This window comes from Euleptes europaea, chromosome 3 (genome assembly GCF_029931775.1).
Source record: "Euleptes europaea isolate rEulEur1 chromosome 3, rEulEur1.hap1, whole genome shotgun sequence".
NCBI classification, from domain to species: Eukaryota; Metazoa; Chordata; class Lepidosauria; order Squamata; family Sphaerodactylidae; genus Euleptes; species Euleptes europaea.
Genome location: NC_079314.1, coordinates 120993727 through 121015490, shown reverse-complemented (window position 1 = coordinate 121015490; position 21764 = coordinate 120993727). Strand labels below are relative to the sequence as shown.

The 21764-nt window shown below is 49.9% G+C and overlaps 2 protein-coding genes across 2 annotated transcripts in view; one reads left to right on the top strand and one right to left on the bottom strand.

Annotated features, from left to right (window-relative positions):
* The window catches only part of UBE2H (ubiquitin conjugating enzyme E2 H), a 95894-nt gene extending 95645 nt beyond the window's left edge, over window positions 1-249 (bottom strand). Inside the window, exon 1 of the mRNA XM_056847146.1 lies at window positions 246-249. The gene's annotated coding sequence lies outside the window, so the exon portion shown is untranslated. The remainder of the gene's footprint in view (window positions 1-245) is intronic.
* Window positions 180-21530, top strand: KLHDC10 (kelch domain containing 10). Its single transcript, XM_056847149.1, has 9 exons — window positions 180-318; window positions 2140-2361; window positions 5445-5599; window positions 7579-7727; window positions 9311-9395; window positions 13085-13151; window positions 16081-16128; window positions 20444-20583; window positions 21319-21530. Exons 1-9 carry the CDS (start codon window positions 180-182, stop codon window positions 21526-21528), a joined length of 1215 nt encoding a protein of 404 aa, XP_056703127.1. The 3' UTR covers window positions 21529-21530.
* Window positions 21531-21764: the final 234 nt, after the last annotated feature.

Genomic DNA, 21764 nt, shown 5'->3' with positions numbered 1-21764 from the left:
CCGGCCGAAGAAGAGCCGTCCCTATTGGATGGCGCTGTGCAAGGAGGCTGCCGATTGGCTGCGCGGGAAGGGACGCTTCGGGGGGGGGGGGCTCTTCCGTCGCCTTTCCGTCAGTCCGGCCGGCCGCGGTGGGCTGGACGAGGCGTCAGCCGGGGGAGCCTGAGGGGGACTCGGCGGAGATGTCGGCGGCCGACGGCGAGGCCTGGGACGGGAACCGGCCGCGCAGAGGGGGCAGCGGCGACGGGCCGGCGGCCCAGGCCGCCCACGGAGGGCTCCTCAACCGCTTCGTCAGGCTGCCCCCGGGCCCGGGATGGGGCGGTGAGTGAGGGGGAAGAGGGGGCGGCGCCAGGGCCCGGCCGCCATGTCGGGGGGCCCTCCCCCACGTAGGCCCCTCCCCCAAGACAAAAGGGGGAGGGGCCTGGGGCTTTGAAGCCCCCCCTTCGCCATATCGATGGGGGGGGGGGGAGAGGCGCCTGTCGACAGCTATTGCCCCCACACACACGGCGAAAGAGAGCCTCCCCGTCCAGGAGCAGTCTACTTCTTACCCCTTTTGTGGGCTTCCCAGGCAAAGGGGACTCAAGCATGCAGGGGGACCGGCTGGTTGGCCCTTTGCCTGTCGACAGCTATTGCCCGCCCCCCCCACGGCGAAAGAGAGCCTCCCCTTCCAGGAGCAGTCTACTTCTTACCCCTTTTGTGGGCTTCCCAGGCACAGGGGACTCGAGCATGCAGGGGGACCGGCTGGTTGGCCCTTTGCCTGTCGACAGCTATTGCCCGCCCCCCCCACGGCGAAAGAGAGCCTCCCCGTCCAGGAGCAGTCTACTTCTTACCCCTTTTGTGGGCTTCCCAGGCACAGGGGACTCAAGCACTCAGGGGGACCGGCTGGTTGGCCCTTTGCCTGTCGACAGCTATTGCCCACCCCCGCGCACACACACGCCGAAAGAGAGCCTCCCCCTCCAGGAGCAGTCTATTTCTTATTCCTTCTGACCCCTTTTTGTGGGGTTCCCAGGCACAGGGGACTCAAGCACGCAGGAGGTCTGGCGGGATGGCCCCTCGCGGCCTGATTTTTGCCAGGCAATCCTTGGGTTTTTCACTAGGGTTGGCAAGTCTTGGTTGGAAATACCTGGAGTTTTGAGAGGTGGAGCCTGGGGAAGGAGGGGAGGGACCTCACTGGGGTACAATGTCAGTCCACCCTTTAAAGCAGCCATTTTGTCTAGGGCACTGGTTCCCAACCAGGGGTCCGTGGACCCCCAGGGGTCCGCGAGAACTAAATTAAGGTCCGCGAAACAAAGTTATAAACCCATAATAAATTAATATTTTCAATTAAAAGTTCTCTATTATACAAATATATATTCAAATATTATTCTAAGTTTAATGTTTAACTAACAGTTATGATTAAAGTTTATTTTAAAATTCTCGGAATTTTTATTTTGAACCTTGGGGTCCCTGCACCGAACAAAAAAGTCCTAGTGGTCCCTGGTCAAAAAAAGGTTAGGAACCACTGGTCTAGGGGAACTGATGTAAGTTTCATAATATACATTTAATAATCAATGCATATTTATTGCTTAAGAGATCAGTTGTAATTAGCAGCAGACCTCCAGACGCCTGGTTGGAGCTCAACACCACCACAGTACTGGCTCCCTTTCCCTGGAGGTTGCCAGAATCTTGAGCTGAGACATGCGACCATTTTCTTACCTATAAAACTGTGATATAATACGCAGGGCCTCTAAGACAGAGGCTATAAAAAGGCCAACGCGCTGTAGTGGTTCGGAGTGGTGGATTCTGATCTGGAGAACTGGGTGTGATTCCCCACTCCTCCACGTGAGTGGCAGAGGCTAATCTGGTGAACTGGATTTGTTTCCCCACTCCTCCACATGAAGCCAGCTGGGTAACCTTGGGCTAGTCACACTCTCTTAGAGCTCTCTCAGCCCCACCTACCTCACAGAGTGTCTGTTGTGGGGAGGGGAAGGGAAGGTGGTAGAGAAAGTTGTACCATTAAGTGGTAGAGAAAGTTGACATATAAAAACCAACTCTTCTTCTCCTCCTCCCCCCTCTTAGACTCCCTGATTGCCTTTTGTTGCTGAATGCGCTTTGTCCCTCTTGCATACTAAGAGAAGCCCCGGCATCTCTCTCTGCTCTTAGGCCACAGAGTCCCGCCCGCCAGGAGCGGCCACCGCTGCGTAGCCGACAACGCCAACTTGTACGTGTTCGGAGGGTACAATCCTGACTACGACGAGTCCGGAGGGCCGGAGAATGAAGACTACCCACTCTTCAGGGAGCTCTGGCGATACAACTTTGCCACAGGCACCTGGCATCAAATGGGCACAGAGGGCTACATACCAAAAGAGCTGGCGTCCATGTCCCGTGAGTGGGGGTGGGACCGCATTGCTTTACGGTGCTTCACTCCTTTGTGTTTCTGGCAAGATTAAAGTGGGAACGATGGGGTGGTTCTTCCCCTGAGCCATTTCCAAATATGGGTGGGTTTTCCTGTGTCTGTAATGTCATTTTGTAGCCATAAGAACAGCCCTGCTGGATCAGACCTAGGCCTATTGAGTCCAGCAGTCTGTTCACACAGTGGCCCACCAGGTGCCTCTAGGAAGCCCGCAAGATCGTGGAGAGAATAGGTATGCATCATGAATACCTCTCTCCTCCATGAACATGTCCACTCCCCTCTTAAAGTCTTCTAAGTTGGCAGCCCTCACCACATCCTGGGGCAGGGAGTCCCACAATTTAACTATGCGTTGTGTTTGAATCTCTCACCTCCAGCTTCAGCAGATGACCCCACATTCTGGTATTACGAGAGAGGCAGAAAATCTTCTCCCTGTCCATTCTCTCCGTACCATGCATAATTGTATAGACCTCTATCACATCTCCCCTTAACCACCTTCTTTCTAAGCTAAACAGCCCTAAGTGTTTTAACCGCTCCTCATAGGGCAGTTGCTCTAGCCCCCGATCATTTTGGTTGCTCTTTTCTGCACCTTCTCAAGCTCTGTTATATCCTTTTTTAGGTGTGGTGAGCAGAACTGTACACAGAATTGTACACAGTATTCCAAGTGTGGTCTCACCATAGATTTGTACGAGACCAGTATGATAGCAGCAGTTTTATTCTCTATTCCTTGTCTAATTATGGCCAGCATGGAATTTGCTTTTTTCACAGCAGATACGCATTGGGTTGACATCTTCATCGAGCTATCCACTACTATGCCAAGATTCCTTTCTTGGTCTGTCACTGCCAGCACAGATCCCATCAGTGTAGATGTGAAGTTGGGATCTCCCCCCCCCCCAATATGCATCACTTTACACTTGCCCACATTGAATCATATTTGCCATTTTAGTGCCCCCTCCTCCAGTTAGGAGAGCTCCTATTAGAGCTCTTCACAATCCATTTTTGTTTTAACCACCCTAAATAATTTGGTATCATCTGCAAACTTGACCACCTTGCTGTTCACCCCTAGCTCCAGGTCATTGATGAACAGGTTGAAAAGCACCGGTCCCGACACAGATCCTTGAGGGACCCCACTGTTCACATCCCTCCATTGGGAGAACTGACCATTGATTCCTACTCTCTCCTTCCTATTTTTCAGCCAGCTCTCAATCCATAAGAGGATTTGTCCTCTTATTCCATGACTATGAAGTTTGCTTAGCAGTCTTTGGTGGGGAACTTTGTCAAAAGCCTTTTGGAAATCCAAATACACAATGACCACAGGCTCATTCCTGTCCACATGCTTATTGGCTCTTCCAAAAAGTCTCCCATTATTACTATTTTATCATCTTTGCATGCTTCCCTGATTTCATTCTCCATCTCTAGATCACCCTGACCCTTTTGGACAGGGGGCCGATAGAAGGTCCACAGTTCTAAATTACCTTTTGGGCTCAGAACTGTCACCCACAAGGATTAAGTGGACGAGTCTGCCCTTTTTAGGGTTTCTAGTTTATTAGACACTATGCCCTTGATGTACATAGCAATATTCCTTCCAATACATCCTTCCCTATAATTTCTATAGAGTTTGTATCCAGGGATGACCGTATCCCACTGGTTCTCTCCCTTCCACCAGGTTTCAGTAATGCTTACTATATCTGTGTTTTCCCTGAAAACCATGCACTCTAACTCCTCCATTTTCGCTTGGAGGCTTCTAGCATTAACCTAGAAACACCTCCACGCCATCTCTCTCTTTTGAGTTCCCTGGCATGTGTACTAGGGGGCATCCTTAAGTGTCTATCCCGCTTTACCATCCCCTTTCATGTAAACCCCATCCCCGTGTGGGCAATCAGAAGCAATTTTCCCTTTGTCTGTTTGCAGTGAGTCTGTCCGCGCCGGATGCTTCTCAGCTCTCTCGATATACCCCCCAAAGGGTGTTACGTTATGTTCAGCTGGTAACAACTTACTGGTGTTCCCATACCCAAAAAGTGTCCGGTTGTCCTTAGCTTGAGCCAGAGGCTCTGGCTTCAGCCTAGCAGAGCTCTCTATCTAATGAGACCTGGGACTTGGCTCAATTCCTCATGGCCTGTAAGGCTGATATGTGCCACTGAGCCTACAGTTGAGGTCAGCGATGGTTCCATTCAAGCTGGCCTAGAATTATAGAGTTGGAAGGAACCACCAGGGTCATCTACTCCAACCCCCTGCACAATATAGGAAATTCACAACTGCCTAACCCCCCACACCCCCAGTGACCCCTACTCCATGCCCAGGAGATGGCCAAGGTGCCCTCCCTCTCATCATCTACCTAAGGTCATAGAATCAGCATTGCTGACAGATGGCCATCTAGCCTCTGCTTAAAATCCTCCAGGGAAGAAGAGCTCACCACCTCCCAAGTAAGCCTGTTCCACTGAGGAACTGCTCTAACTGTTAGAAAGTTCTTCCTAATGTCTAGACAGAAACTCTTTTGATTTAATTTAAACCCACTGGTTTTGGTCCAACCTTCTGGGGCAACAGAAAACAACTCGGCACCCTCCTCTATATGATAGTCCTTCAAGTACTTGAAGATGATTATCATATCCCCTCTCAGTCTTCTCCTCTTCAGGCTAAACATACCCAGCTCCTTCAACATCTCCTCACAGGACTTGGTTTCCAGACCCCTCACCATCTTTGTTGCCCTCCTCTGGATATGTTCCAGCTTCTCTACCTCCTTCTTAAATTGTGGTGCCCAAAACTAAACGGAATAGGTAAAGTCTAACCAGAGCAAAGTAAAGGCCTCCCTCCTTCTGCCCCCTTCCCCTGTCCCCCTTTCTCCTTCCTTTCCTTCTTTTCGCTTCCTCCCTGTTTGTTCTCCCCATTAGTGATATTAGTCTTGTGGGGGCCCTGTCTTTTATATCAATAAGATTTTAAAAGTTCATTTTTATATTATATAGAAAGCCACTGAGAAGATAATCTTCGGCCGCAGGCCAGCAACAGTAGAACCGCGAGTGCCAAATCTGCTTCTGAGTGTGTTTTTTGTTTGTTTGGCTAGTTGTGTTGCACGGGAACAACCTCTTGGTCTTCGGCGGCACCGGGATCCCTTTCGGCAAGAGCAACGGCAACGACGTCCACGTGTGTAATGTGAAATACAAGCGCTGGGCCCTGTTCAACTGTCGAGGGAAGAAGCCGAATCGTATCTATGGACAGGTACTGAGCCACCTGGGGGGGAAAGCATGCCTTTGAGCACGTACAGAGAGTTTTCCTCAGTGCCCGCATGCATCTGTGGTCCCTTATTGGTCGATTTAAAATTATTCTGCGTCTTGCTGTTCCTATTAACATTGCCTGAAGGCATGCCATTGCGCCCGAGAAGGCACTTTCTCTGCCTTTTCTCTGCTTCTTGATGATAGTCCCCGGAGAAGAGCCTGCACTCATGGTCTTTAGCTCTCTGGAGATCCCTTGCAGGGAACCCTTTCAGGGATTCTGGAGGTGGTCAAATCTCCCTTCTTTGCCTGGTTTGGAAAATCACGTGCAGTTGTGGACCTTCTTATTGCCCGTGCGGTTCACCTTCTGAAAATGTTCATCCACTGAGAGAGTTTTAATGGAGCCAGCATGGCGTAGTGGTTAAGAGCAACAGGCTCTAATCTGGAGGAACCAGGTTTGATTCCCCACTCTTCCACATGAGCAGCGAACTTTAATCTGGAGAACTGGGTTTGATTCCCCACTCCTTTACATGAGCAGCGGACTCTGATCTGGAGAACCGGGTTTGATTCCCCACTCCCACATGAGTGGCAGACTCTAATCTGGGGAACCGAGTTTGATTCCCCACTCCTCCACATGAGGAGGAGACTAATCTGGAGAACCGGGTTGATTCCCCACTCCTCCACATGAAGCCTGCTGGGTGACCTTGGGCTAGTCACATTTCTCTCTGAACTTTCTCAGCCCCACCTGTTTCACAAGGTGTCTATTGTGGGGAGAGGAAGGGAAGGAGATTGTAAGCCACTTTGAGACTCCTTAAAGCAGGGGTGGGGAACCTTTTTTCCGCCAAGTGCCATTTGGATATTTATAACACCATTCTAAAGCCATACAAAATTATCAACTAAAAATTAGCTGACCAGGCCCCAAGCAGGCAGCTGCCCCAGATGACCCCCCCCCCGGCACGGGCAAGCAGGCAGGCATCTAACCGGTGGCGCACTTGTCCACCTGGTGGCACAGGATGGTCTGTTGCACCAGCCCAGCCGAGCCGTCCAGCTGCATGCCGGAGTTGCTCCTGCTCTGCATGGTCAAGGCCAGATTCTACAGCCGGCTCCTGCTACCTCCGCCTGCAGGGATGAAATGAGAACACACTGGCTAAGAACTCGCCCTCCCACATGCATTCTGGCCCTGCCCCCTTTAAACCCTCCATTGTTGCCACTTCCGCCCCCAGCCCTCTTGTAGTACAGAGGCGATACATTTCTCCACCACCCGGGTGGGAAAGTATCAACACAGTTTCTTGGGTGGTCCTAGCAGCTCCATAGCTAACGACTCTTCTGCAAGGGGGAAAAAGGGTTCCTTTTCTCTGCACAACAAACTCACATCTGCCTAGCATGACTGTCTTTTCCAGTGACTCTTGTCGTCTCATGATGTGACCAAAATACTAACTGTAGAAACCAAGATTCAGAGACACTAAGGGTTCGGTCCTAACAACACTTTCCTGGGAGTAAAACCCATTGAATAACATGGGGCTTACTTCTGAGTAGACCTGCTTGGGATTACTTACTAAGGCTCTCCTAAGCAGGACTGTTTTTAGCTGCTGGCAAAAACAAGGGAGACTTCCCTTGGAAGGAGGGCATCCAGTGACTTTGTGGGAGAAGGCGGAGTTTTCTGCTGCCCTAGAAGGTTGGACCAGACCCAGTGGGTTGAAATTAAATCAGAAGAGTTTCTGGCTAAACGTTAGGAAGAACTGCCTGACAGTTAGAGCGGTTGCTCAGTGGAACAGGATTCCTCGGGAGGTGGTAGGTAATGGCAATTGCCGCTTTGGGGTCAAGAAAGGCTGAAGGAGCTGGGGATATTTAGCCTGGAGAGGAGACAACTGAGAGGAGGTATAATATCCATCTAGAAGTACTTGAAGGGCTGTCATAGAGAGGAGAGTTTGCCCCCACCCCCCTTGGTTTGCCCCCACCCAATGCCCCTCTCTTTCCCCCCTCCAGGCGATGGCCATCATCAACGGCTCATTGTACGTGTTCGGAGGGACGACCGGCTACATCTATAGCACAGACCTGCACAAGCTGGACCTGAACACCCGAGAGTGGACCCAGCTGAAGCCAAACAACATGCACTGCGATATGCCGGAGGAGAGGTGAGCTCGGAGAGGGAGGGCATCCTGCTTCAGAAGGGCAGCTCCTGCTGTGAGTGCTGGCCGTATGACGGGGGTGGTATACCAGCAGGGTATAGTGGTTAAGAGCGGTGGTTTGGAATGTGGACTCTGATCTGGAGAAACGGGTTTGATTCCCCACTCCTCCACGTGAGCAGCAGAGTCTGATCTGAAGAACTGGGTTGGTTTCCCCACTCCTACACACGAAGCCAGCTGGGTGACCTTGGGCTAGTCACAGCTCTCTTAGAGCTCTCTCAGCCCCACCTACCTCACAGGGTGTCTGTTGTGAGGAGGGGAAGGGAAGGCAATTGTACGCTGCTTTGATTCTTCCTTAAGTGGTAGAGAAGGTTGGCATATAAAATCCAACTGTTCTTCTTTGAGGGTGCTTCTGGGAGGAGGAGAGCTGCTCAACAAGTGCCGTGGAGGAGGGCGCTGAGATTAAGGGAGGGGGGAGAGATTGAACACAGAATGAACCTGGAGGGTTCCTTGCCTGTCTTCATTGCTAGTTATTTTTTAAAAAAATCCCGCATACCAGATTTCTATACAAGCTTCCTTGGGAGGAGCCCCATCCCCCCAATACCAAAAGGCAAACTTGCAGAAGCTTGAATTTCCTTGGACCATTAGCTTTCAAGAGGGGAGTGTGCTTTTGTTGAATTCTGGCAAGACCTCTTGCCAACCAAAAGAACTGAGGAGCTTGAGAGCATACGATATGGTCTGAGAACATAAGAAAGGCCCTGCTGGATCAGACCAAGGCCCATCAAGTCCAGCAGTCTGTTCACACAGTGGTCAACCAGGTGCCTCTAGGAAGCCCACAAACAAAACGACTGCAACAGCATTGTCCTGTCTGTGTTCCACAGCACCCAATATAATAGGCATGCTCCTCTGATGCTGGAGAGAATAGGTCTGCATCATGACTAATAGCCATTTTTTACTAGTAGCCATGGATACCCCTCTCCTCCAAGAACATGTCCACTCCCCTCTTCAAGCCTTAGAACATAAGCACATAAGAAAGGCCCTGCTGGATCAGACCCAGGCCCATCGAGTCCAGCAGTCTGTTCACACAGTGGCCAACCTGGTGCCTCCAGGAAGCCCACAAGCAAGACGACGGCAGCAGCATTGTCCTGCCCGTGTTAAGAAATACAAAAACATAAGAAAAGCCCTGCTGGATCAGACAAAGGCCCATCAAGTCCAGCCTTCCAAGTTGGCAGCCATCACCACATCCTGTGGCAGGGAGTTCCACAATTTAACTATGCGTTGTGTGAAGAAATACTTCCTTTGATCTGTTTTGAATCTCTCACCCTCCAGCTTCAGCAGATGACTCCGCGTTCTAGTATGATGAGAGAGGGAGAAAAGCTTCTCCCTGTCCACTCTCTCCATACCATGCATAATTTTATAGACCTATCCTATCTCTTCTTAACTGCCCTTTTTCCAAGCTAAACAGCCCTGTTTTAACTGTTCCTCATAGGGCAGTTGCTCTACAAACCTGATTTGTCTGCGTATCTTTAAAAATGTGGTCGGGATGGGTAAGGTTGCAAGTACAGTCTCTCTCTCTCTGTTTTTCCCTTCAGATACAGACATGAAATTGCACACGACGGGCAGAGGATTTACATCTTGGGAGGCGGCACTTCCTGGACAGCCTACTCCTTGGACAAGGTGAGGGGCTTAGGGGCAGAGGTCTTCTGCTAGGGTGACTTCTGGCTGCTGTCGAGGGACAATGAGCGAGAGAGAGCGGAGCAGGCACTGTCTAAAGAGACAGTGTGCAGACGATCAGGAGCAGGAACAGGGAACTTGAGCAAAGGGCCGAGCGAATTTTGCTGGGGTTCGATATGGCCGGGCTGAGGGCCCCAGTAACGTTTTGGACATTGCCTTCTTGACACATAGAATCATGGAGTTGGAAGGGACCACCAGGGTCATCTAGTCCAACCCCCAGCACAATGCAGGAAATTCACAACTACCTCCGCCCCCCCAGACCCCCAGTTACCCCTACTCCATGCCCAGAAGATGGCCAAGATGCCCTCCCTCTCGTGATCTGCCTAAGGTCATAGAATCAGCATTGCTGACAGATGGCCATCTAGCCTCTTCTTAAAAACCTCCAGGGAAGGAGAGCTCACCTCCTCCTGAGGAAGCCTGTTCCACTGAGGAACTGCTGTAACTGTTAGAAAGTTCTTCCTAATGTCTAGACCAGTGGTCGGCAAACTCATTAGTCAACAGAGCCAAATATCAATAGTACAACGATTGAGATTTCTTTTGAGAGCCAAATTTCTTAATCTTAAACTATATAGGTAGGTACACTGTTTATTAACTTTAAAGTTTTAAGCCTTAATTAAACTGTAGGTACACTGAATAAAACTTGATATCATACTTAATAATGATCTTATTTATTGATAAAAATTAAATTGTAAGTAAGGTATCCATAAAATTAAATCATGACAATGACTGACAAACACTTAATGTGAACAATGGCCTTGCATCTCCTTGGAAAGTTTGGGTAAGTCAGGTTTGTATGTTGTTGTTTTTAATTTTAGGCATGATTCCAGGTTCTCATCAATAAGACGACTTCTCAGTTTACTCTTGATAAGGTTCATGCTTGAAAAAGATTGTTCGCATGAATATGTAGAACCTGACCCCCCCCCCCACCGTGCCCTCCTCCACTGCAGACACTCAAAGCCCATTCAGGGAGAGTTAGGTAGCCCCGAAGGTTCTGCGGGCTTAATTAGGAGTAAGCCCCTCCAATCCCGGCCGGGTTTGCTTCCCGAGTAAACAGACCCCCCCCCCAGTCGCAGCCTGATGTCGTGGGGAGCCCCTAACTCGCAGGCAAGGCACCCCCTCCCCAATTTCACATCTAAGTAAGCCTCGCCCCTCAACCGGTGTCCTCGGAAGTAAATCCGATGGATGGGAGATGCTGTCTGCCCCTGAGGATTGCAGCCCTCTGGAATAAATTGAGAATGGGGAGGGGGCGTTTGTTGGTTTTCTGGAAACCAAGCGCATTACCATGGGGGGGGGGAAGAGATGTCCAGGTTTCAGCAGAGCAGGACCCTCACTGCTCCTCCCTCCGCCCCAAAAAAAATCCATTGCGGGCGGGCTGGGGCACTGCTGGGGCTTGTCTCCCTCGAGGGGTGGCGGGGGCTTGGCGGGGCCGGCGCGGTCCCCCTTCTTGAGGTGGCACCGGGCGTTGGCGAACCAGGTGGAGACCTGGGTGAGGCTTATGCGGCTCAGCAGGGCCAGCAGCACCTTCTCGCCCTTGCTGGGGTCTTCTCCCTTTATGCTCACAACAGCCCTGTGAATCAGGTCAGGCCCAGCCAGGCCTTCAGTGCCGCCGTGCTCTCCCGCGACGTCGCTGCCTTCGCCCGCGGTGCCTCCTCAACAGCGCCGCCTGGCTGGGCCCAGGGCCAGGGCAGCTCGCAGGGGGGCGAGACCTGGACGGGGGGAGGGGGAGAGAGAGAAGCACAAAGAGCAGCCGTCAGCAGGGAGGGGCTTCTGGCCCCGGAGGAGGACGCGGGGAATGGCCCAGACAGCTTGTGGTACGGGACCGACGGGCGGCCCCTTTCCACCCCGGCAATGAAAAGACCCCACCGCCCCACCCCCAGGCAAAAGCAGGCCTGGAAGAGACTGACCCCTGTCTGTTTCCAACTCCGGCTCTTCGCATGGGATCGAGGCCCCTCCATGCCCTTAAGGGGCTGCGCAGAGCCAACTCCTGCCTCTTCTCGGCCTGTTCACCACTTATTTTTAAATAGCTCCTGCTGGTTCGCAGGAGCGTCCGGGGTTTTTTTGGGGGGGAGGGGGGAGTTTGGAACCGCTGAATGCAAAGCCCCCCCCCCCCCCGCCGCAGCCCTGCTGGGGGTTTGGGGAGCGCGCTGCCTTCAGTGGGAAGGGTGTTGGGCGCGCCTCTCTCGCTTCCCTGCCAGAGCGCCAGGGGCGCAGAGGCTGTGCATGCCAACGGGGGGATCACGGCGGCCTCCCTGCTGCAAGGCAGTCTCCTGGGGTCGACCCACCCTGCCCGGAGGGGATGGAGCGAGGTCCTCCAGCAACAGGCGCTCCGAGCCACGGCAGCCACGGGCGCCTCGCATTCACCGTCGCTAAAGGCTGCCGCTCCTTCCATGGACCCGCGCCTCTGCCTACGAGAGCGGCCCCCGTCCCCTGAGCATGATGCGCAGCTTCCCTCCCTTGTCTTTTCGCCACACGCTAGGCCCAGCTCTCCTCTAAGGGCTCCAGGGCCCGGACCGAGCGGAGCCGCCACCTCCGCCCACTCGCCGTACTTACCAGTGGCGTTGGCCCCGAGGGTGTCAGTCACAAGCGGCGGCAGCGCCCTACAAAGGCTTGGGATGAGCTTCCCCGGCAAGGCCTCCGCTTCCCTGTCGCGCCGACAAAATGGCGGCACCCACCTTCCCCCTTGCCTTTGCGCAGAGCCGCACTCAAGGGCCCAAAGAGCCGCATGCGGCTCGCGAGCCACGGTTTGCCGACCACTGGTCTAGACGGAAACTCTCTTGATTTAATTTCAACCCGTTCTGGTCCGACCGTCTGGGGCAACAGAAAACAACTCGGCACCATTCTCTATATGACAGCCCTTCAAATACTTGAAGATAGTTATCATGTCCCCTCTCAGTCTTCTCCTCTTCAGGCTAAACATACATTGAGCAATTAAAATGTGGAATTCACAGCCGGAGGATATGGTGACGGCCACAAGCATAGCTGGCTTGAAAAGGGGATTAGACAGATTCATGAAGGACAGGTCTATCAGTGGCTACTAGCCACTGAAGGGAACCTCCACATTCAGAGGCGATTAACCTCCACATTCAGAGGCAGTTATCCACATTCAGAGGCATCCCAGTGCCAGGAGGCAACATCAGGGGAAGGCATCAGCCCTGTTGCTGGACCTCCAAAGGAACTGGTCGGCCGTTGTGTGAGGCAGGATGCTGGACTAGATTGTCCCTCACTGGTCCGACCCAGCAGGGCTCTTCTGATGTTATGTCATGGTGTTCTTGTTTGGCTGGTTGTTGTTTCACAGATTTGGTGTCTTTCCCCCACAACTTGTAAAAACAATTCCCTTCTCCCATATTGCAAAAGCAATAAAGTGTGTTTGGTGAAGTGAGCTGTACTTCACAAGACCTTAAGTTACAAAAACATGCCCATCTTTGTGAAGCCACTCGTGTTCTGCCTTGAATGTTCCCGGGGGGCAGAAGGGAAGCTGCCGGCCTGAGTAGATGATACTGACTATGATGGACTGAGGGTCTGATTCAGCATAAGGCAGCTTCATGTGTTCATCAAGGGTCTTGGCTTTGGTTGTTGCCCTGAGCTGTTCCGTGAGCTCTGCCAGCATAATTGGATCCTTTCTGTCTCTTCAGATCCATGCCTATAACCTTGAAACAAACACCTGGGAGGAGATCACAACGAAGCCTTATAAGAAAAAATGTGAGTTTTTGAAAACGTGGGCCTGAGATGGAGGGAGGGGCTCTGTGTGAGGGAGGCAGACTGACTCTTGAGGAGAACTCTATCAAAAAGATTTTCTTTTTCTTTTTTATTCCTAGTGAATTTTGGAACACCTACCAAAACTGTAACATAAATTCAGTGAGGTTTATGGGTATAAAAAGTTGGATTTAGACTGAGTATTTTTTTCCAGTTGTTGCCTACAGGACTTAAAAGCATGGAATCCAGATGCTCTGGACATTTTCCTTAAATACATATTTTTCTGCTTTGAATGCTGCCCACTGAAACCCTTTTGGCCAGTCCTCCTGTTACGACCTCAGAAGAAGAAGAAGAAGAAGAGTTGGCTTTTATATGCCGACTTTCTCTACCTTTAAGGAGACTCAAACAGGCTTACAACCCCCTTTCCCTCCCCACAACAGACTCCTTGTGAGGTAAGGGGCTGAGAGAGCTCTAAGAGAGCTGTGACTAGCCCAAGGTCTCCCAGGTGGCTTCATGTGTAGGAGTGGGGAAACCAACCCGGTTCACCAGGTTAGAGTCGGCCGCTCATGTGGAGGAGCAGGGAATCAAACCCGGTTCTCCAGATTAGAGTCCGCCGCTCCAAACCACCGCTCTGGCTCTCAACGGAAGGGGCTTCAATGGTAGGGACCGCCTCTCACTCAGAATACCTTCTCAAGGTCTCTTATGAGGGAGGGGACGTGGCTCACTGGTAGAGCCTCTGCTTGACATGCAGAAGGTCCCAGGTTCAATCCCCAGCATCTCCAGTTAAAGGGACTAGGCAAGTAGGTGATGTGAAAGACATAAGAACATAAGGAAAGTCCTGCTGGATCAGACCAAGGCCCATCAAGTCCAGCAGTCTATTCACACAATGGCCAACCAGGTGCCTCTAGGAAGCCCCCAAACAAGATGATTGCAGCACCACCATCCTGCCTGTGTTCCACAGCACCTAAGATAATAGTCACGCTCCTCTGATCCTGGAGAGAATAGGTATGCATCATGACTAGACCTCAGCCTGAGACCCAGGAGAGCTGCTGTCGGTCAGAGTAGACAATACTGACTTTGATGGACCAAGGGTCTGATTCAGTAGCTTCATGTGTTCATATCACTTTAGGGGAGGGCCTGTGGCTCAGTTTGTAGAGCATCTGCTTGGCATGCAGGAGGTCCCAGGTTCAGTCCCTGGCACCTCCAGTTAAAGGGACCAGGGAAGTAGGTGATGTGAAAGACCCTTTTCTGCCTGAGATCCTGGAGAGCCGCTGCCGGTCTGAGTAGACAATACTGACTTTGATGGACCAAGGGTCTAAGGCAGCTTCATATGGATCATACATTTCTGTTTGTTTCACGCTTTCAGGGCTTGTGCTGTCACAAGAGATGGTGCCCTCTGGCTCTCAGTCCTGCATTGGGAGCTGTCACACAGGCTTACAGCACATCTTAAATGAAGTAACCCAAAGTGGGGCACACAAACGTACCTGAGACTCTTCCCGTTTTTAAGGCTTGGTTCAAACATAGAATCTCAAGTTGGAAGGGGACATACAGGCCATCTGGTCCAACCCCCTATTCAGTGTAGGATTAACAACCCTACAGCATCTTTGACAAATGTTCATCCAGCTGTTGCTTGAAGACTGCCAGTGAGGGGGAGCTCACCACCTCCCTAGGCAACCGATTCCACTGCTCAACTACTCTTGCTGTAAAAAATTTCTTCCTCATATCCAGCCAGTACCTTTCCGACCATAATTTCAACCCATTATTGCGAGTCCTATCATTTGCTGCCAACCCTTCTTTCATATACTTCAAGAGAGCAATCCTTCCCCCCTCAACCTCCTCTTCTCCAGACTGAACATTCCCAATTCCCTCAGCCTTTCTTTATAGGGCTCGGTCTCCAGGCCCCTGATCATCCTCGTCGCTTTCCTCTGCACCCACTCCATTCTGTCCACATCCAGAGAGATCTGTGTGGTGCGGAGAACCAGCGTGGTGTAGGGGTTAAGAGCAGTGGACTCTAATCTTGAGATCCGGGTTTGATTCCCCACTCCTCCACAGGAGTTCAAAGAACAGCGCAGTGGGCTTAGGGAGAGGCAGGGACTCACAATAGCAGCAGGTTCAGCGGCAAGGCATCTGCTTGGCATGCAGAAGGTCCCAGGTTTGATCCTCAGCATCTCCTGTTAAAGGGGCCAGGTGGTAGGTGACGTGAAAGACCTCAGTCTGAGATCTTGGAGAGCCACGAGAGCCAGCGTGATGTAGTGGTTAAGTGCGGTGGACTCTAATCTGGTGAATCGGGTTGGTTTCCCCACTCCTCCACATGAAGCCAGCTGGGTGACCTTGGGCTGGTCACAGCTGTCTGAACTCTCTCAGCCCCACCTACCTCACAGGGTGTCTGTTGTGGGGAGGGGAAGGGAAGGGGATGTTAAGCCAATTTGATTCCTCTTAACAAGGTGAAGAAAGTCGGCATATAAAAACCAAGTCTTCATTCTTTTTGAAGTGAGGCCTCCAGAACTGCACACAGTACTCCAGGGGCAGCCTAACCGGTGTGGTATACAGCAGGACTATGACATCTTGCTGTTTGGATTTTATGCGCTTGTTGATACACCCCAAGACCGCATTGGCCTTTTTTGCCGCTGCATCACACTGGCTGCTCATATTCCACTTACAGTCCACCTGTACCCCATGACAGCAGGGAAGTGGAAGTTCCATGTGGCTGGTTTGGAGGAGGGTGCTCAATTAAATGGGACCCTGTGGGAATAGAAGTTCCCCCGGAAGAGAGTGCTTTTTGCTGTGCTTGTATCACATTCACATCACGTGCTTCAGAGAAGTGGGAAGTTCGCCCCCTTCTTTTCCTGGCTACTCCTTTCTCTGTTGCTGATCGTTGTCCAAACAAAGAGAAAGGGTCTTGCTGCTTCCTTCACCTGCTCTTTTGTCCTTTCAGATTTCCCTGCTGCCCGGAGATGCCACAGCTGTGTGCAGATAAAAACTGGTAAGCGTAGCCAATTCATCCACCGTGTCACACGGGCACGACAGAATTTCCCATTTGGGGTAGAACGGAATCGTAATTAGGCTAAAACGGCTGTTGACTGTCTGCAGCCTTCCCCACCCTCCCACCCAAAGCCTTGAGAATCTTCAGGGGCTTGGCATGGTCATCAGTATCTCAACTCCCGGATCAGAGGAGCAGGCCTATTATATGAGGTGCTGTGGAGCACAGGCAGGGTAACGCTGCTGCAGTCGTCTTGCTTGTGGGCTTCCTAGAGGCACCTGGTTGGCCACTGTGTGAACTGACTGCCGGACTTGATTGGGTCTGATCCAGCATGGCCTCTTATGTTCTTATGAGCATGCCTATTAGGTGCTTTGGAACACAGGCAGGACAATGCTGCTGCAGTCGTCTTGTTTGTGGGCTTCTTAGAGGCACCTGGTTGGCCACTGTGGGAACAGACAGCTGGACTTGATGGGCCTTGGTATGATCCAGCATAGCCTTTCTTATGTTCTTATGGAGGATGGGGCTATCCATGGCTACTAGTCAGAATGAACACTAGTCATGATGCATGCCTATTCTCTCCAGGATCAGAGGAGCATGCCTGTTATCTTGTGTGTGTTAAGTGCCGTCAAGTCGTTTCCGACTCATGGCGACCCTATGAATGAAAGTCCTCCAAAATGTCCTATCTCTGACAGCCTTGCTCAGATCTTGCAAATTGAAGGCTGTGGCTTCCTTTATTGAGTCAATCCATCTCTTGTTGGGTCTTCCTCTTTTCCTGCTGCCCTCAACTTTTCCTATCATGACGGTCTTTTCCAGTGACTCTTGTCGTCTCATGACGTGTCCAAAATACGACAGCCTCAGTTTAGTCATTTTAGCTTCTAGGGTCAGTTCAGGCTTGATTTGATCTATAACCCACTGATTTGTTTTTTTGGCAGTCCACGGAATCCGCAACACTCTCCTCCAACACCACATTTCAAAGGAATCTATTTTCTTCCTATCAGCTTTCTTCATTGTCCAGCTTTCACACCCATACATAGTAATAGGGAATATGATGGCATGAATTAATCTAGTCTTGGTGGCCAGAGTCACATCCTTACACTTCAAAATCTTTTCTAGCTCCTTCATGGCTGCCCTTCCCAGTCTCAATCTCCTTCTAATTTCTTGGCTGCAGTCTCCCTTTTGGTTGATGGTGGAGCCAAGGAATAGAAAGTCTTGAACAATTTCAATTTCCTCATTGTCAACCTTAAAGTTCTGTAATTCTCCTGTAGTCATTACTTTTGTTTTCTTGATGTTCAGCTGCAGTCCTGCTTTGGCACTTTCTCTTTTAACTTTCAGCAGTAGTTGTTTCAAATCTTCACTATTTTCTGCCAATAATGTAGTGTCATCAGCATATCTCAAATTATTAATGTTCCTCCCTCCAATTTTCACTCCACCTTCATCTAAATCTAATCCTGCTTTCCTAATTATATGTTCTGCATATAGATTGAAGAGATAGGGAGATAAAATACATCCTTGTCTGACACCTTTGCCAATTGGAAACCATTCCGTTTCTCCATATTCTGTTCTAACTGTGGCCTCTTGTCCAGAGCACAGGTTGCGCATCAAAACAATCAGATGTAGTGGCACACCCATTTCCTTTAAAACCAGCCATAACTTTTCATGATCCACCCAGTCAAAAGCTTTGCTGTAATCTATGAAACACAAGCTGATTTTCTTCTGAAATTCTCTCGTACGCTCCAGTAACCAGCGTATATTTGCAATATGATCTCTAGTGCCTCTTCCTTTTCTGAAACCAGCTTGAACATCAGGCATTTCTCGTTCCATATATGGTAACAGCCTTTGCTGTAAGATTTTGAGCATCACTTTACTTGCATGAGAAATTAATGCAATGGTCCGATAGTTGTTGCAATCTTTGATGTCTCCTTTCTTGGGAATTGGAATGTAAATGGATCGTTTCCAGTCTGTGGGCCATTGTTTTGTTTTCCATATCTGTTGGCATATTCTTGTCAAGATTGTGATGGCCTCCGTTTCTGTGGCTTGGAATAGCTCTATTGGTATCCCATCTGCTCCTGGTGATTTGTTTCTCCCGATTGCTCTCAATGCAGCTTTCACTTCACTTTCTAAAACTGTAGGTTCTTCTTCAAAAGATTCTTCTTGGAAAGAATCTTTTATCCTTTCATCTCTTCTGTATAGTTCTTCAGTGTATTGTTCCCACCTTTTCTTTATTTTGTCCTGTTCAGTTAATGTATTTCCATGCTGATCTTTCAGCATGCCTAACCGTGCTTTAAATTTCCCTTTGATTTCTTGGATCTTGTGGAACAGATCTCTTGTTCTTCCTTTTTTGTTGTTCTCTTCTATTTCTTTACACTGGTTATTATAATAGGTCTCTTTGTCTCTACGTGCTAGTCGCTGGAACGTTGCACTTAGACTTTTGATTATATTTCTGTCACCTTCTACTTTTGCTTCTCGTCTATCTCTGGCAATTTTAAGAGTTTCCTCAGACATCCATCGAGGTTTTTCTTTTCTTTTGGCTACAGGAATAGTCTTTGCACATTCTTCCTTGATAATATCTCTAGTTTCCACCCATAGTTCTTCAGGTTTACATTCACTTGAACTTAGTAATGCAAATCTCTTCCTTACATGGTCTTTAAACTCTTCCGGAATATTGCTTAGATTGTATTTTGGTGCTATGAAAGTTTTGGTGTTTTTCTTAAGCTTTATCTTTATTTTCGATATTAGCAATTCATGATCTGTACCGCAGTCGGCTCCTGGTCTTGTTTTGGCCGAGAGAATAGAGCTTCTCCATCTTCTGCTTCCAATTATATAATCTATTTGATTTCTATACTGGCCGTCTAGTGATGTCCATGTATACAATCATCTATTTGGTTGCCTGAAACATGTGTTTGCAATGAACAGATTGTTGTCTTCACAGAATTCTACGAGGCGTTCTCCTGCTTCATTCCGTGCTCCTAGCCCAAATCTGCCAACAACATTTGATTCTGCTTTGTTTCCTACTTTTGCGTTCCAATCACCTATGATTATCAGCATATCTTGTTTAGGTGTGTGATCAATTTCTTCCTGAACACTGGCATAAAAACTTTCAATTTCTTCCTCATCAGCATCTGTAGTTGGGGCATAAACTTGAAGGATGCTTATGTTGATAGGCTTTCCCTGAAGTCTGATTGATATTATTCGGTCAGACTTTGCATTATAGCTCCTGACTGCCTTTGCTACATCTTGCCTCACTATTAAAGCAACTCCGTTTCTTCTCTTTTTGTCATTCCCTGAATAAAACACTTTGTAATTTTCTGATTGAAAATGTCCTAATCCAGTCCACTTTAATTCACTTACTCCCAGGACTGAAATGTCCATGCGTTCCATTTCTTGTTTAACAATTTCAAGCTTTCCCTGATTCATGCTTCTCACATTCCATGTTCCTATTATATGCGTCGAACAGCTTCGGACTTTACTTTTGCATCTATTCATGTCAACCACTGAACGTCCTTTCGGCTTTAGTCCAATCGCATCATTAAGAACAGCGCTACTCGTACTTGTCCTCTGCTCTACCCCAGTAGCAGATTGAGTGCCATCCGACCTGGGGGTCCCATCTTCCAGCACTATATCTTTTTTCATTTTGGATTGTCTCATCATAGGGTTTTCAAGGTAAAGGTTGGTCAGAAGTGGTTTACCAGTGCCTTCTTCTGCGCAGTGCTAACCAGAGTTAGCCGTAGTGGCACTGCCGTTGTCTACGAAAGATCTTCCGCCAGTGTCACCTTCCACTACTGCTGCTGCCCAGTAGCTAACCTTCAGGGATTCCTCTACCCCCATCCCCATTGGAACTGCCTGTTCTCTTCTGCGGATGTGGCCATTGATCCCTTAAGGGGGTGGATGCATCTTTGTCTGGTGTCTCAGCTGTGACCATTCCGTCTTGAGTGACTCTGCTAGGAGTTTAGTCTCTTGATAGAGTCTAGACCCCTTACGGTATTGCTCTCAGCTTCCCTGACACTCACAAACCCCCTCACCACGTTAAGGTGTGCATCCAGAAGGGGTTATCTTAGGTGCTGTGGAATACAGGCCGGATGCTGCTGCTGCAGTCACCTTGCTTGTGGGCTTCCTGGAGGCCCCTCGTTGGCCACTGTGTGAACAGGCTGCTGGACTTGATGGGCCTTGGTCTGATCCAGCATAGCGTTTCTTATGTTCTAATGTGAATTCTCCAGAGTCATCTCCAGCTTAACTAGAACAGTTCTAGGCAAAAAGGGGGTTTCTGACCCGGTCTGCTGGCGGCCAAACCTCTCAAATCTCTTCGGCTTTATCTTTGCAGATGTCTTTGTGTGCGGAGGATACAATGGAGAAGTGATTCTCGGAGACATCTGGAAGCTGAACCTGCAAACCTTCCAGTGGGTGAAACTCCCGGCTGTTATGCCCGAGCCAGTTTACTTCCACTGTGCTGCCGTGACTCCGGTAAGTGGCGGTGACCTTCACACACACACGGTCCTCCCCAGTCAAGAAACGTCCTGCAGAAGTCACCTGACTGCTGGGGAGGCCCACAAACAAACAAGTGAACAAAGGATAGAATTCAATATAGTGGATGTCGAGGCTGGCCCTGCCTCAGTGCAGTAACATCATATCTCTGCCCAGAGATAATGTCTTTCGTCTAGACATTAGGAAGAACTTGCTAACAGTTAGAGCTGTTCCTCAGTGGAACAGGTTTCCTCGAGAGGTGGTGAGCTCTCCTTCTCTGGAGGCCTTTTAAGCAGAGGCTAGATGGCCATCTGTCGGCAATGCTGATTCTGTGAAATTAGGCAGATCCTGAGAGGGAGGGCGTCTTGGCCATCTTCTGGGCATGGAGTAGGGGTCACTGGGGATGTGTGGGGGGAGGTACTTGTGAATTTCCTGCATTGTACAGGGGGTTGGACTAGATGACTTTTTAAAACAAAGGCAGGATGGCCATCTGTCAGCAATGCTGATTCTATGTCCTTAGGCAGATCATGAGAGGGAGGGCATCTTGGCCATCTTCTGGGCACTGGTTGTGTGTGGGGGGGAGGTAGCTGTGAGTTTCCTACATTGTGCAGGGGGTTGGGCTAGATGACCCTGGTGGTCCATTCCAACTCTATGATTCTAAGGTCTTTATGAACAGGTCCCAGGTACACTTAGTCCTTCCCACAAGACTTTCTTTCTTGTTCCGTTACCACCTAGGCCGGCTGCATGTACGTCCACGGCGGCGTGGTGGACATCCTCCAGAACAGACGGACTGGGTCTCTCTTCAAGATGTGGCTGGTGGTTCCCAGCCTCCTGGAATTGTCCTGGGAGAAGCTTCTCAGATTCTTCCCTCACTTAGCGAACCTCTCCAAATGGCAGCTTTTGCACCTAGGACTCACAGAGGGACTCATCGAACGCTTGAAATGAGAACTGCCCACATCTGAAACACTAATTTAATAGTGACTCCCCCACCCTCTCTTTCTTTCCTTTCTCTCTCTCTCTCTATTTATGAGTCCCACAGAGATGCTGCCGAGGCGATCGGAGGCCCCTCTCCCAAAGCCTTACTCGGCAAAACACATCCAATGCCTTTCCTGTGGATTTTTATGTTTACGGAAGACGGCTTTTTAAATAATCAAACCAGATATCTATAAATACATCATGAG

Bases quoted from the DNA above. Each gene is read 5' to 3' on its own strand.
- KLHDC10 (XM_056847149.1), top strand. From the start codon at position 180: ATGTCGGCGGCCGACGGCGAGGCCTGGGACGGGAACCGGCCGCGCAGA. The intron at 319-2,139 runs GTGAGTGAGGGG...CTCTGCTCTTAG, and splicing joins CCCGGGCCCGGGATGGGGCG to GCCACAGAGTCCCGCCCGCC. The intron at 5,600-7,578 runs GTACTGAGCCAC...TCCCCCCTCCAG, and splicing joins CGAATCGTATCTATGGACAG to GCGATGGCCATCATCAACGG.